We start from the raw sequence: 15,358 nt of genomic DNA, 5'->3' as shown, positions 1-15,358 counted from the left end.
AAGCTTTAGCTCTAAGTTCTCATTTTCATCCTTCTACTTAGTAAAAACAATCTCTCTTAACAATGACATTAGATTCCTTCATCTAAATCATCGTGACTTATCACAACTGCTCAAACAATTCTCATCACAAAACATCTCAAATACATCACATCATAACTCATAATTATGCATCCTCAATCATATAACATCATATGATATAAACGCTCTCACGATTCATCATGTAACATCAACATATGCTCTTACAACATAATAACTCATTATTAATCATGTTGTCATCCTCAAACTCAAACTATGCACCTTTAAAATGTAAGATCATAACTCATCATATAACCTCAACATCATGCTCTTCAAAATTTAACGTCAAATAGACTTTGAAATTTTACATACCTCGTTGAGCCTGGTGTGATGGTGCGCCGAGCTCACGGTTGTTAATAACTATTAGTCTAGTGACTCATTCTAGACTAAACTCAAGACTTCTAATTCAGAGCTTTCCTTCGCTCTGATACCACTCTGTCACAGCCCGCCCTAACTAGGGATAGTTAGGCCGAGTGATCCACGACTAGGGATGGGGTTAAAGAAGAAGGGGAAGAAAATGGGCGTCATTTATAGCCGTAAAACTTACTCATCTTAATAAAACTCGTCATTTTTATTCATTAATACTCAATTGAAAACAGTCTATGAAAGACAGCATAAAACTTAATTAATATCATTAATCAAGTTATACATCGTATGAAACCATTCTCTTAAGACTCAAAGTATGACATAACATACTATAACATCAACAACATCTTGCAGCGGAAAGTAGCTAGACATATGTATGAAGACATATTCTAGACAGGTTAACTATTTATTAACAACCCTGGAGACTCTGCTCATTGCAGCACCATCATCACATCAGCTCAACCTGCACATTTAGAAAACATATGCAGGGCTGAGTATAAAAGCACTCAGTGGGCACGTATGCCTAGGTATAAAAATACATGCTTCAAAACTATAAATTGTCATGCCATCATAATCAGTACAGCAAGGGAGTTTTTCGCTAAAAAGGCCCAAGCTTACTAAGTTCATTTGTGATTCTTAAAGTTCGTCTGATCAGACTAAGTTCTTTTGTAATCTATCATATCTGAAACTTTGTGCCGGAGAGGTGGCCACCTCTCACGGTCACTTGACCGGCCAACCCGCTAGATGACTCACGGTCACTGGTGTACACTAGCCCTGGCAGGATAGCTATCAACTGCTCAGGACCCGAATTCGATTGCATCATTGGCAAAGCCAAAGCAGATAGATATCATACTAAAATTTAAACATTTTATGGCAAGACAATACTTGAAATAACTTTAACTCAAATATTTTGTAACGAAATAACTTGCTCAAATGTAACATTAAACTCATTTGATAGATATATATAAAACTGAAATTAACAGTTAAATCATCTCATGCATTCATTCGTATAAGAGGCCTACGACACGCAGGGGATCTCTATATACGTATAGTAAAAGTAATGCCCACCTCGTTGTGTCTCTGTATCAATGAGTAACGTCACTCTCTCCCTCAAGTCGTTACTTCCCAAAAGGACCTTCATCGTTATGAAGAATTGGTGAGAAGTTATAAAAGAAACCTCGATTGATAATCTAATCTCTTTTATGAAACATTAGTATCTCTAATGTTCATCTCTCTTGATTGTTAATCAATATAACAATTATTATCTCTCGTCATTACTCATTAATTATAACATCCTTATGTTATAATTAGCAGCGCTTCAATTAAAAGAAATATTTAACACATCGAAAAGTCCACTTTCTTAGCAGATCTATTCGCTCTCTTCTCGTCTAATTAACCGATTAGAAAGTTAAACTTTCCATTAGGCATGTATTTGAGTCACGGGTCAACAAGAATTGACTATGCTCAAATTCTAATTTCACTAAAAATTTCTGCATGACCTATTCATATATAATGTCAGCCACGAGATTTCAACGCGTGAATCTCACTACGTGAACTCGTCTCTCGACTCAAAACTTAACATCTTGACATCTTTTCAACGCAAACCAAACAATTCAAAATCATCAAAACTCTTTATCAGTAAACTATCATTTATACTCGACACCAATTGTTCGAGTGTCAGATACCAACATTTATGTGCGTTAATCATAACTCTCACAACTCACACCATTTAGTCATATCGTATCATCCATCAAAACAAATATAATCAAGTTGTTTTCTAGAAAGTTTTGCTGTTTTTGTGTCATCTTTAAAAATTCATAACAACCAACTCAATCATCATAAACTATCATACCAATTGATCTCAAAAACTTCATGAAGTGTAGTTCACTCTAAAAATGGTAGTTAACCAAAAAGGTTAAAGGTTTTTGGAGATATTGCTCTTTTAGTGCAGGCTGTCAAAGATTGACAGTTTCTGCCAATTTTGTTTAGGCCATTAGAAACCAAGGCAAACCTTAATAAAATTCCATCAAATTTAATCATCCAAAACTAAAGGTATCCTTGAAGATTTGGTTAAATTTTCACAAGAGAAAACGTTCATATGATCTGCCAAATAAACAATGAAACTCATACACTTTTACTGTTGGACAAATATGACAGCAGAACAGGGCATTTTTGAAATAATAAACTGCTCTGTTTCAGAGGTCATAAAAATCGAAATCTTATGTTTTTAGAAAAGTATTGAAGTCTAGTTTCGTTTAAAAAAAACGGTGATGCAAAATCCTTCATGGATTAATAGATATAAACGTTTTTGTGAAGTCTACCAATAGTTGACAGATTCTGTCAAGGATTTTTCAAAATATCTTTAAAATAGCAAACATCATCCAAAAGACATGAAATTTTGCAGAAACGAAATACACATATCATAGATAAACATACTAAAATTTCAGAGCCATCAAGCAATGAAAACTCATCGAAACATAAGCTTGAAACTGCTGTAAAATTTTGACAGAATTCCAGTTTTAATTTCGTTCAACAATTATCATCCATAAATTGTAAATCAATTAGCATGCTCATGTGATATCGTAGAACACATATACGCAATAATATTCATTATGCAACGTCTCAAACTTCACGAATTTAAATAATCATACTCTAAAAATTTATACAATTTTCGTGCTTGGAAAAATACGAATTTAATATATATCGATTCTAGCATACCCCTAAGCACAAATATCAAGTCAAAACGATCAAACAAAAATCGAAAGACAAGCTAATATGTGAAAAACGGGGCTGCCCTCATGGGTTTCATAGCTACGGTTCGTTCCGTTCTTACTCCCTTCATTAAACATGCTCAACATCTACCCAAGAACAACATACTAAAATTTCACGACGATCCGACGTCGTTTCAAAATAAAGTCGAGAATCGACGTTTTTCGACGTCGACGAAAATCGAAAAGAAAACCATCAAAACGTAGGTAGAGATCTTACCTACTTAGATACGTGATCGAAAAGATGATCGGCGCTCGTCTCGGTGCTCAAATCGGAAGTCAAAAGCTCTAAGCTAATGTTTTCGTATATTTTCATATATCGATTCGTAAGACCAAGCTCCCTTATTTATAAGCGAAGAAGACAATTCTAAATTGTCTTGTCTTCCTTAGTCAACAATTACGACTAAGGAATTCACACTTGAGTCAACAATTACGACTAAGGAATTCACACTTGAACTGTCTTACTTAGTATTAGAATATATCAAATATATCCTAATCTAGTCCATAATATCTTTCAGTTTTGGTGGGGTAGCCTTAGATATTTAAGATATTAACCCGTTAGTCGTTAAATATCCCGTTTCGTCTCGTTTTAACGACTAATTACCCACATTCTTCGTTACTCACCCTCTTAACTCCTACTCACTTTCATTACACTCGTAATTCTATATAAATATAGAAAACGCAAGCTCGTTCTCGAAATTCTGATAAACGAGCTCGGTTCGTTTATCGAGAAATCCCGATTTACTATTCACTCGTCGTCCAAAAATAAAAACTTTCATTATTGGACTCGTATCGAAAAATTAAGAATATTTCTCGACGACATGCACGTAAGATTTTGAAAGTCGACAAAAAGACGAAATAGCAGTATTTTACTATTTATCGTCAAAAAGTCAAAAATTTCAAAAACGTCTTAACGGACTCAGATCTCACTTCCGAGTTCACCGTTCTCATTCAAATAATTATCTCGAATTATTCAAATACTCAAACTCAATTACGGATATAAAATCACACATCATCCTCACATCATCAAAAGAACATCTCAACATCTTTAAAATATAACAACAAAACTTCATATAACTCCTCATCTCTATACAAAGTAATCAAACAAGGGATCTTATACCCTACTTACTCAAACTTAAGCAATTAAACACGTCATCAAAAGCCCGGGTATTACATTCCTGCTCGCCGCGATTCCTCTGCTCGGGGCGACTTCCCTACTCGCCGCGATTCCTCTGCTCGGGGCGACTTTCCTGCTCGCCGCGATTCCTCTGGCGCCTCGCCAGAAGAATCAGCGAAGTCCTCGCCAGAGGAATCAACGAAACCCTCGCCAGAGGGATCAGTGAATTCTCTGCTCGGGGCGACTTTCCTGCTCACCACGATTCCTCTGCTCGGGGCGACTTCCCTGCTCGCCGCGATTCCTCTGGCGCCTCGCCAAAGGAATCAGCGAAGTCCTCGCCAGAGGAATCAGCGATTCCTCTGCTTTGGCAGAGGAGCGATCCCTCTACTCTAGCAGCGGCATGATCTCTCTGCTCGGGCAGAGGCGTGACCCCTCCGCCCTGGCAGCGGCACCATAGTAAACATCTCAACGCGAAAGCAAACAAACTGAATTATACGCTTACGAAAACCTAGTCAAACGTGGGTGACTAGGTCAAACGAAAGTCGCGGAAGATCATTTCCTAAACATTCGGAGCCGCTAGGGTTTTAAAGAACATTCCAACAAACCCTAGAAGGGCAGCGACTTGGAGAGAAAGAAAGGAATGAGGTCAGGGATACGATCCCCCGAATATCGGAACGACCAGGGTTTAAGGGGATGTGCCAGCAAAAACCTAGCCGTCAGGCCCATACCTATATATACTACTTGATTAACACAATGAAGGGAGGCCGTCATTAACATTCATACTGATACTTACGATCATTGGCATTCCAATACATTCTTTAGCACTATTCTGCCTCCACGCTCCCAGCCTTAGGTTTTTCGGTGATCAGATCAACCGGGACGACCCAACGGCCCACGCTCATTGCTCAAATCGCCTTCAACTCCGTCGACCAAATCGATCTGATTCACTATTTCATTTACTTTCAATTGCTTTCAATACGATTGTTATTACTATTGTTTACTGACTTGAGCGTCGGAGGCCCTTCCATCGACACCCCCACCGGTGCTCTTCGGAGGGCTTTAACGTTACTTGTGGTCTCAGGTTGCTAGTGCCCGTCGATCCTGACGTGACTGACGTCACTTCCGTGATTGTTGGATTTATCCTCCATAATTTGGCGCCCACCGTGGGGCCCTAGCAATCAAGCGAATCAACGCACTTTCCACAAATTTCTACGAGCATCGATCATGTCTGACGGTCGTGACGGATCTGAAACTCCCGACGCTCCCCACGGGAATGCTCAGGCTGACCTAGCCGCCCAGATCGCCGCCCTGACTGAACAGATGAATCAGGAGCGAGAGAGGTGCAAAAAGTTGGAAAGGGAGAATGCCAACTTGTACGACCGTCTCGAGGCTATGGAGCCTATCGAAATCATTGAACCTCTTGGCTTCCGAGCCCAAGTGTCTTCCATGCAGCCTCTGGGAGATACACCGATCACTCGCAAGGACGGATCCAACCACCCCGTGACGGATCCGTCATCTTCGGTAAGAAACCGTAATGTGGTTGGTAACCAGACTGACCCTGGTCGTGTGACTTTGAATGCAGGTATTAACATGACAACATCCGCGTTGGAGCAAATGCGGGAACATGGACAACCCAACTCGGACGCCAGAACGTCAGGAACTCCTCGATAAGATGGAACGACCATCACCGGAGGACAACATGCTCGAACCATCTTCACCACACCGGGCGTAACAATGAGCAATGCCGCCGTTGGAGGCGCACAACCTACCATACTAGGGCCAAATCAAACAGCCGCGCCGCCAACCCAGGTTAACCAACAGCCTGACGGACACGGTCCAAGGGAGTTCACCCAAGACCAGTTGTTGACCAATGAATTCACTCAACCAGCCACAATCGGCCCATACGCAATCAAAGATGGAGAATTGGTGAGAAAGCTGGCGAAAATGGAGGCCTTGATCCAGCGAATTCCCGGTGTCCCGGCCCCCATCCACAAAAGTTCAGAGAACTGCTATGCCGACTCGCCATTTGTGGATGAAATTGCCTTGGTGGAAATGCCCATCAAGTTTAGCTTTCCGAGCATGCAAATGTTCGACGGCACGACGGATCCAACCGACCACATCGCTCAGTACAAACAAAGGATGTTCACTGCCGCAATTCCTCGAGAATTGAGGCAGGCCTGCATGTGTAAGGGGTTCGGTTCTAGTCTGACAGGACCCTCCAGTGGTACACTAACCTTCCAAATTATTTTATTTCAAGTTTTGCTCAACTAACAGATATATTTGTGCAGCAATATGCTAGTAGCAGGAAACTTGAGAAGATTTCGGAGGATCTTTACGCCGTGGTGCAACAACGTGGCGAGTCTCTTCGAGGCTATATCAGCCGATTCAACAAAGAAAAGATGTCCATCACCAATTGTAACACCCAAACAGCGGTCACCGCCTTCCGAAAGGGTCTTCTACCCGACTCAGACCTCTACAAAGACCTCACCAAATACCCTTGTAGAACCATGGAGGACGTCCTTTCCAAGGCATGGGCACAAATCAAATGGGAGGAAGATCAATACAGCCACCACCACCGATCTTCACCAAGCAGAAACTCTAGAAGAGACTCCAGAGTTGATAGGAGGACAAATGATAGGCGGTCTGAGCCTTACCCATCTCCACGACAAGAATACAGAAGGAGACAGTATGACCAACCTTACGAAACGCGACTACGTGAAAGGTCCAAGATACCGGAGTACAACTTATCTATCTCGCCAGCCGAGGCGATCTTAGCTCTCAAAAATTTAGGCAACAAAGTCAAATGGCCAGAAAGGATGAGGGCCCCAGCCGACCAGAGGGACAGGTCCAAGTGGTGTGAGTTCCATGCAGACCATGGGCATCGGACAGAGGATTGCATCGCCCTCAGATTGGAAGTGGCCCACCTACTAAGTCAAGGCCACCTCACTGATTACCTAACCGAAAAGGGCAAGCTTACCCTACAACAAGGAAGGGATAGACAAGAGAAACACAGAGACGACAGCCCACCAGACCCGCCACATCATGAGAGAATTGTGAATGTGATATCCGGAGGCTCCGAAGTCAGCGGAATCACCCACTCAGCCGCCAAGAGACAAGCCAGACAGGCTAGATCAAGCAAAATAGTGGCTCCGCCTTCCGGCAAAGCTGGACCAACGGATCCAACCCTAACAATCAGCTTTGCAACATCCGAATCAGACAAGCTTCTACACCCTCATCATGATGCTTTAGTTATTTTCATTTATATTGCTAACTGTTTAACAAAGCGTGTGGTAATAGACAATGGTAGCTCTGCCAATATTTTATTTTTCAGTGCATACAGGGAGATGGGTTTGGACGAGTCCAAACTAATCAAGAAAGCGGCCGTACTCGTTGGCTTCAGTGGCGAGAGTATGACTACGGTAGGGGAAATCGATCTTCCCGTTTACGCAGAGGGAGTCAACCTTTCCACAAGGTTTCTCGTGGTAGACGCCCCATCAGCATATAACGTCATCCTAGGCCGTCCATGGATCCACGAAATGGAAGCAGTACCATCTACCTATCATCAAGTCATACGATTCCCAACCAAGTGGGGAGTTAAGGAGACCAAGGGAGGGCAGAAGGACTCCAGGGCGTGCTACCAAACCACTATGAAGGCGAAAAACCCATCCTTATAGCAATTACAGCAAGAAGCCCCGCCCCATTCAAAGCACATGGGAGAACAGGAACACCCACATCATACCTTGCGGTGCACTCAAGACATAAGTCAGCACACGGAGCTGCAGAGGAGTCGAAGCTGCCAGAGCAGCGAAGTCGACAACGGCCAGAGCAGCGAAGTCGGCGAGCTGCCAGAGCAGAGGAGTCGAAGCTGCCAAAGCAGCGAAATCGACAAAAGCCAAAGCAGCGAAGTCGACAACAGCCAGAGCAGCGAAGTCGTCGAGCTGCCAGAGCAGAGGAGTCGAAGCTGCCAGAGCATCGAAATCAACAAAGGCCAGCGCAGCGAAGTCACCGAGGTGCCAGAGAGAAAGTCTAAATCAGTGAGGTGCCAGAGCAGAGAAGTCGAAATCTGCAGAGCAGAGAAGTCAGAGTCTGCAGAGCAGAGAAATCAAATGAAGAGACCATGCAGCCTGATCGAGGAGGAGATGGTGGAGATAGATGAAATTCAAATCAATGCGAGCTTTCCGGACCACAAAGTTCGGATTGGAGCACAACTCGAACCAGAGCTCAGAGAAAAACTTATCAATTTCCTATCTGATTACTACGATTCTTTCGCTTGGTCCCACGAGGACATGACAGGGATTGACCCTAATATTATTGTTCACAGGTTACAGGTCACCCCGGGCTACCCGCCGAGGAAACAGAAACGTAGAAAGTTTGCACCAGAGAGGAACCAAGTAGTTAATGATGAAGTCACGAAGCTCCTCAAGAATGGACTCATTCGAGAGGTCCACTATCCCGAATGGCTCACAAATGTGGTGGTGGTCAAGAAAAAGAACGACAAATGGCGGGTCTGCATCGACTTCACTGACCTCAACAAGGCGTGCCCAAAAGACTCGTTCCCGCTGCCACACATCGACATGCTAGTGGATGCGACAGCAGGCCATGAACTGATGAGTTTCATGGACGCATATTCGGGATACCATCAGATACGGATGCACCCTGACGATGAAGAGAAGACGGCCTTCATGACCAACGTAGCATTATATTGCTACAAGTATATGCCATTCGGGTTGAAAAACGTGGGAGCAACCTATCAGCGCCTGGTCAATCGGATGTTTGCAAGTTTGTTGGGGCAGACAATGGAAGTCTACATCGACTACATGTTGGTCAAGTCCATCCACGCGAAGGACCACATTGATCACTTGAGGGAGACGTTTGAAATTCTTAGAAAATACAATATGAAGCTAAATCCTACTAAATGCTCATTTGGTGTCAATGCAGGGAAATTCTTAGGTTACATGGTTACTCAGCGGGGAATATAGGCAAACCCGGCTCAGAATGAGTCAATCCAGGGAATCCCTTCCCCCACGTGCGTGAAGGACGTTCAGAAATTGACAGGAAGGATAGCCGCATTAAGCCGCTTTATCTCAAGATCATCCGAAAAATGCCACCTCTTCTTCAACACCTTGAGGAAGTCAAGAACATTTGAGTGGACAGAAGAATGTGAGGAAGCGGTAAAGCAGCTCAAGCAATACTTGACTAGCCTACCTTTACTCGCAAAACCGAAAGACCACGAGACCTTGTTGGTCTATCTGTCCGTCTCTGATACAGCCGTCAGCGCCGTGTTGGTCAGAGAGGAAGAGGGAAAGCAGTCACCAATCTACTACGTGAGCAAGTCACTACTTGATGCAGAGACCCGATACAGCCAGCTAGAGAAGCTGGCCCTCGCACTGGTCCATGCAGCGAGAAAGTTACGTCCACACTTCCAATGCCATCCGGTCGTAGTCGCCACGACTTACCCCTTAAAGGCCATACTCCATAAGCCGGAACTATCCGGCCGATTGACAAAATGGGCAGTGAAATTGAGCGAATACGACATCACATATAAACCACGGACCGCACTTAAATCTCAGGTATTAGCTGATTTTGTTGTCGACGTTGCACCTAACCTTACTATACAGGCCGACAAAGAATTATGCTGTCTGACGGAAGAACCAGACCAAACTGGAACTTGGAAACTATATGTTGATGGATCCAGCAACGTACGAGGGAGCGGACTTGGAATCGTCCTCTCATCACCACGAGGAGACAACATTGAGCGGTCAATCCGATGTGATTTCAAAACCACCAACAATGAGGCTGAATATGAAGCCATGATAGCTGGACTCGGACTAGCTAAAGAAATCGGGGTAAAACGCATTAACGTATTTAGTGATTCTCAACTTGTAGTTAACCAGATGCAGGGTACATTTCAAGCCAAAGATGCGAAAATGACGGCTTACTTGGGCAAGACGAAAGAACTCCAATCGGGCTTCGAAGAGTTTACCATCAATCAAGTGCCGAGGGTGGAAAATGGCCACGCTGATGCCTTGGCCAATCTGGGGTCAGCAATTCAGATCGCACAACCTAAAACAATAACGATCACTTGCCTTCAATATCTAGCAATACAAAGAGACGAGGCCGAGGAACACGTGACTGCAATATCAGTCGGACAAACGTGGATGACCCCAATAATGGAATATCTCGAAAGAGAAATACTCCCAGATGATCGAAATGACGCATGTCGAATTAAAGCTCAGGCCGCACGGTTCTGCATCATCCGAGGTAAACTATATAAACGTTCATTTACCGGTCCATACTTGAAATGCATTAACCCTGCAGAAGCAAGATACGTCTTGTCCGAGCTACATGAAGGTGAATGTGGCAATCACTCAGGAGGAAGAAGCCTCACACACCGCGCTTTAACCAGCGGTTACTATTGGCCCACCATGAAAACTGACGCAGCTGATTATGCTAGAAAGTGCGACAAATGTCAACGATTCGTCCAAGTATCACACCTGCCCCCGGAGCCCCTGACCGCTATCACTTCACCATGGCCATTCATGAAATGGGGGATGGATATTGTAGGCAAACTGCCCACCGCACCCGGGCAGAAGGTATACATGTTGGCAGTGACCGATTATTTCAGTAAATGGATAGAAGCAGAATCTTTCCACCAAGTTCGTGACAAATAAGTCAAGGGGTTCATATGGAAGAACGTGATCTGTCGGTATGGGGTGCCCAAGGAGATCGTCACGGACAACGGGTCCCAATTCATAAGCGCAGACTTTCAAGATTTTTGCAAGTTTTGGAACATCAAGCTAAGCTTCTCAACGCCAAGGTACCCCCAAGCCAACGGGCAAGGGGAATCCTCCAACAAAACCATCATGAACACCTTGAAGAAACGACTAGAGAAGGCCAAGGGAAGGTGGGCAGATGAGTTACCAGGCGTGCTATGGTCCTACCGAACAACTACAAGAACATCAACAGGGGAAACACCATTCTCCCTCGCCTATGGGATGGAGGCAGTAATCCCAACAGAAAGTGAAGTACCCACCGCCAGACATGAGCTCACGACAGACGACGGGAATCAAGAGGCCATGTGCCATGAATTAGATCTCCTCGACGAGAAACGGAACAAAGCAAACATCAGACTAGCTTCCTACCAACAAAGCATCGCCAGACACTACAACACACATATCCGCACTCGCACATTTAAGCCGGGCAATTGGGTGTTGCGAAAAGTGTTCCAGAACACCAAGGAAACAAGTGCGGGTAAATTAGCCCCGAATTGGGAAGGACCATATCTGATCACCAAAGTGGTTGGACGTGGAGCATACAAATTACGATCGACAGACGGACGTGAAATCAACAACAGTTGAAACGCCCTACATCTCAAGCAATACCACGCTTGATCCTAAACTCTACAAATTTTACTTTATTTCAATAAGGTCTTCCGAGACCCATATCATCTACTACAATTACTGACCTTTGCATGCAGGTCATAACTACATTCGGGCTTGATCCCTTAATTGGGTATGTAGGCAGCTCTAAGGAGCGCAGCCCCCCCTCCCCCTCCACACCCAGGGGGGAACAATTTTCACATATAAGGCGCAAGCCCCATCTCGCCCCGAACACCTTGGATTTAGCCTTAAGTTTATCAACTAAGTCAAAATGGGGGGGATAAAATTTTATGTCAAAGGCTCACGCCCATCTCACTCCGAACTTCTTGAATTTAGACTTAAGTTTCAACAACTAAGTCTAAATGGGGGGGGGGGAAGAAAACTTCATTTAAAAGACGCAAGCCCGGAAGAAAACTTCATTTAAAAGACGCAAGCCCGTAAGAAAACTTCATCTAAAAGACGCAAGCCTGTCCCACCCCGAACGTCCTGAATTTAGACTTAAGTTTCAACAACTAAGTCTAAATGGGGGGAAGAACTTACTTATACAAGGTACAAGCCCGTTTTTCGAACCTAAGGTAAAAACCCATCGTGTCCGTCAGCGCAAAGTGCGCCTCTCCCAAATTGAAAATTTTTCGCTTTGCCAGAGAAATCACACTCGCCAGAGAAATGGCTCTTGCCAGAGAAATGGCCTTCGCCAGAGAAATGGCTCTTGCCAGAGAAATGGCTTCGCCAGAGAAATGACTCTCGCTAGAGAAATCGCACTCGCCAGAGGAATGGCTCATGTCAGAGAAACGGCCTTCGCCGGAAAAATCACCAAAAGAGCGGGGAAATCTCCCGTCTAGGGGAAAATTTACTCTTATGCCTTCGATCACGCGAGGCGCATGTTTTAGCAACGAATTTACTATCTTAAAACCAGCATGGGTTTATAAATAGCCATGTACGCGTAATCTGAAAACTACGCTATCTTTGCTTGCAACACTACAGCAATTTACTCTCGTGCTCTCAACAATCCAATTACCCTCTATCACCTTTCCAATCAAACACTAGGTACAATTCGCGGTTCAACAACAATTCACCGATTGATTCTATATCTATTCATTTATGATTCATCGCCACCATAACATCCAGCGCCATTGGATACATTTTGGACCTTTAAAAGTGCCGCGGTTCTAGGACGCCCAGTGTTATGTCACCCCGACCATTTAATACCACGTTTTTTCGGCTCACCTGTTTCATGCGAACTGCCGGGAACCAAAGAAAAGGGCAACGCCCTGCTCACTATGCGCACTCTATACAAGTTAAATTGCACTCCATAGTTGAAATAATTCCAACTACGGAGTGGGGGACAAACTGTAGTGGATAAAATCCGACTGACCAGAAGTCAGCGGAACCCTCGCTAGAGGGACTAGCGAATTCTCTGCTCGGGGCGACTTCCCTGCTCGCCCCGATTCCTCTGCTCGGGGCGACCTCCCTGCTCACCGCGACTCCTCTGGCGCCTCGCCAGAGGAATCAGCGAAGTCCTCGCCAGAGGAGTCAGCGAAACCCTCGCCAGAGGAATCAGCGAAGTCCTCGCCAGAGGAGTCAGCGAAACCCTCGCCAGAGGGATTAGCGAATTCTCTACTCGGGGCGACTTCCCTGCTTGCTGCGATTCCTCTGCTCGGGGCAACTTCCCTGCTCGCCGCGATTCCTCTGCTCGGGGCGACTTCCCTGCTCGCCGCGATTCCTCTGGCGCCTCGCCAGAAGAATCAGCGAAGTCCTCGCTAGAGGAATCAACGAAACCCTCGCCAGAGGGATCAGCGAATTCTCTGCTCGGGGCGACTTTCCTGCTCACCACGATTTCTCTGCTCAGGGCGACTTCCCTGCTCGCCGCGATTGCTCTGGCGCCTCGCCAGAGGAATCAGCGAAGTCCTCACCAGAGGAATCAGCGATTCCTCTGCTCTGGCAGAGGAGCGATCCCTCTGCTCTAGTAGCGGCATGATCTCTCTGCTCGGGCAGAGGCGTGACCCATCCGCCCTGGCAGCGGCACCATAGTAAACATCTCAACACGAAAGCAAACAAACTGAATTATACGCTTACGAAAACCTAGTCAAACGTGGGTGACTAGGTCAAACGAAAGTCGCGAAAGATCATTTCCTAAAAAATCGGAGCCGCTAGGGTTTCAAAGAACATTCCAACAAACCCTAGAAGGGCAGCGACTTGGAGAGAAAGAAAGGAACGAGGTCAGGGATACGATCCCCCGAATATCGGAACGACCAGGGTTTAAGGGGACGTGCCAGCAAAACCCTAGCCGTCAGGCCCATACCTATATATACTACTTGATTAACACAATGAAGGGAGGTCGTCATTAACATTCATACTGATACTTATGATCATTGACATTCCAACACATTCTTTAGCACTATTCTGCTTCCACGTTCCCAGCCTTAGGTTTTCCGGTGATCAGATCAACCGGGACGACCCAACGGCCCACTCTCATTGCTCAAATCGCCTTCAACTCCGTCGACCAAATCGATCTGATTCACTATTTCATTTACTTTCAATTACTTTCAATACGATTTTTATTACTATTGTTTACTGACTTGAGCGTCGGAGGCCCTTCCATCGACACCCCCACCGGTGCTCTTCAGAGGGCTCTAACGTTACTTATGGTCTCAGGTTGCTAGTGCCCGTCGATCCTGACGTGACTGACGTCACTTCCGTGATTGTTGGATTCATCCTCCACACTTTGAATATTCGAACACTTGAAGATTTGATGGATACTTGAAGAATACTTGAAGGTTTGATGGAATTCTTGAAGATACTTGAAGAATACTTGAAGACTTGATAGAATTCTTGAAGAGACTTAAAGAATACTTGAAGACTTGATAGAATTCTTGAAGATGTTTGAAGTTCTCCTCGAAGACTTGATGGAATTCTTGAAGATACTTGAAGCTCTCCAATTCTCCACCACTTCAACTTATGATAATAGAATAATACTTTGAGTTCTTCAATCTTCCACTCCTTCAACTTCTCATTTGTGAGCGCCCTAACACCTCTATTTATAGATGTAGGAGATGGGCTTCATGGGCTTTATAGGCTTTGGGCCTCCATGCATGGGCCCTAGGGTTTTAAATGCTAATAGTCCCATTAGTTCATTTATATTAAATATTAATTATATATCTATTTTAATTTAGGGATAAAATTCCATTTAATAAAATAGAAAATATAATTGAATATTTAATTCATGAATTTATACGTGGCGTAGTTTAATTCGATGACAAATTTAATTGTCTACAAGTCTGCCTCTCAGAATGGATTTGACATCAGGCTTGTTCACCAACCTCCCAAACTCACCGGACACGAATGTCAATGACTTGGGGTGGTTTGGAGCAATTCAAAGCATTCAAGAGGAGTCAGTCTGCACTACTGTTGATCAGCTAGTTTATGCAGTATGCAAAAGCTTCATTGAGTTCAGTCCAATAACATTAAACAAGGTTTTCTTATCACTACAAGGCTGCATGATAGAGACAATGAAGATTAAAGGGCATAATGCTTACAAACTGCCACATATGAGCAAGGATGTTCTTATAAGGCATAATGCCCTACCTCTCACATTGGAAGTGGACAAGAATCTAGTCAATGAGTGTATTATGCACATGATACTGTCAGGGCAA

At 44.3% G+C, this 15,358-nt stretch overlaps 1 protein-coding gene and 1 long non-coding RNA gene across 2 annotated transcripts; one reads left to right on the top strand and one right to left on the bottom strand.

The window, feature by feature from the left end:
- Nucleotides 1–664: 664 nt before the first annotated feature.
- Nucleotides 665–3,482, bottom strand: LOC131007287 (uncharacterized). Its single transcript, XR_009096015.1, has 3 exons — nt 3,430–3,482; nt 1,510–1,576; nt 665–904 (listed from the first exon to the last, which is right to left on the bottom strand). It is a non-coding gene; the product is annotated as an uncharacterized LOC131007287 (long non-coding RNA).
- Nucleotides 3,483–6,060: 2,578 nt separating this feature from the next.
- LOC131025928 (uncharacterized) lies at nt 6,061–8,000 on the top strand. Its single transcript, XM_057955894.1, has 2 exons — nt 6,061–6,550; nt 6,601–8,000. The coding sequence occupies exons 1-2, from the start codon at nt 6,061–6,063 to the stop codon at nt 7,998–8,000; spliced, it is 1,890 nt and encodes a 629-aa protein (XP_057811877.1).
- Nucleotides 8,001–15,358: the final 7,358 nt, after the last annotated feature.

This window comes from Salvia miltiorrhiza, chromosome 1 (assembly GCF_028751815.1).
Source record: "Salvia miltiorrhiza cultivar Shanhuang (shh) chromosome 1, IMPLAD_Smil_shh, whole genome shotgun sequence".
In the NCBI taxonomy this organism is placed as follows: Eukaryota; Viridiplantae; Streptophyta; class Magnoliopsida; order Lamiales; family Lamiaceae; genus Salvia; species Salvia miltiorrhiza.
Note: the sequence above shows the minus strand (reverse complement) of the source record. Positions and strands in the feature narration are given on the sequence as shown.

Excerpts from the sequence above, each read along its gene's own strand:
- LOC131025928 (XM_057955894.1), top strand. The coding sequence starts at position 6,061 with ATGAGCAATGCCGCCGTTGGAGGCGCACAACCTACCATACTAGGGCCA. Across the intron at positions 6,551-6,600 it reads TCTGACAGGACCCTCCAGTG|ATATATTTGTGCAGCAATAT; the intron begins GTACACTAACCT and ends CTCAACTAACAG.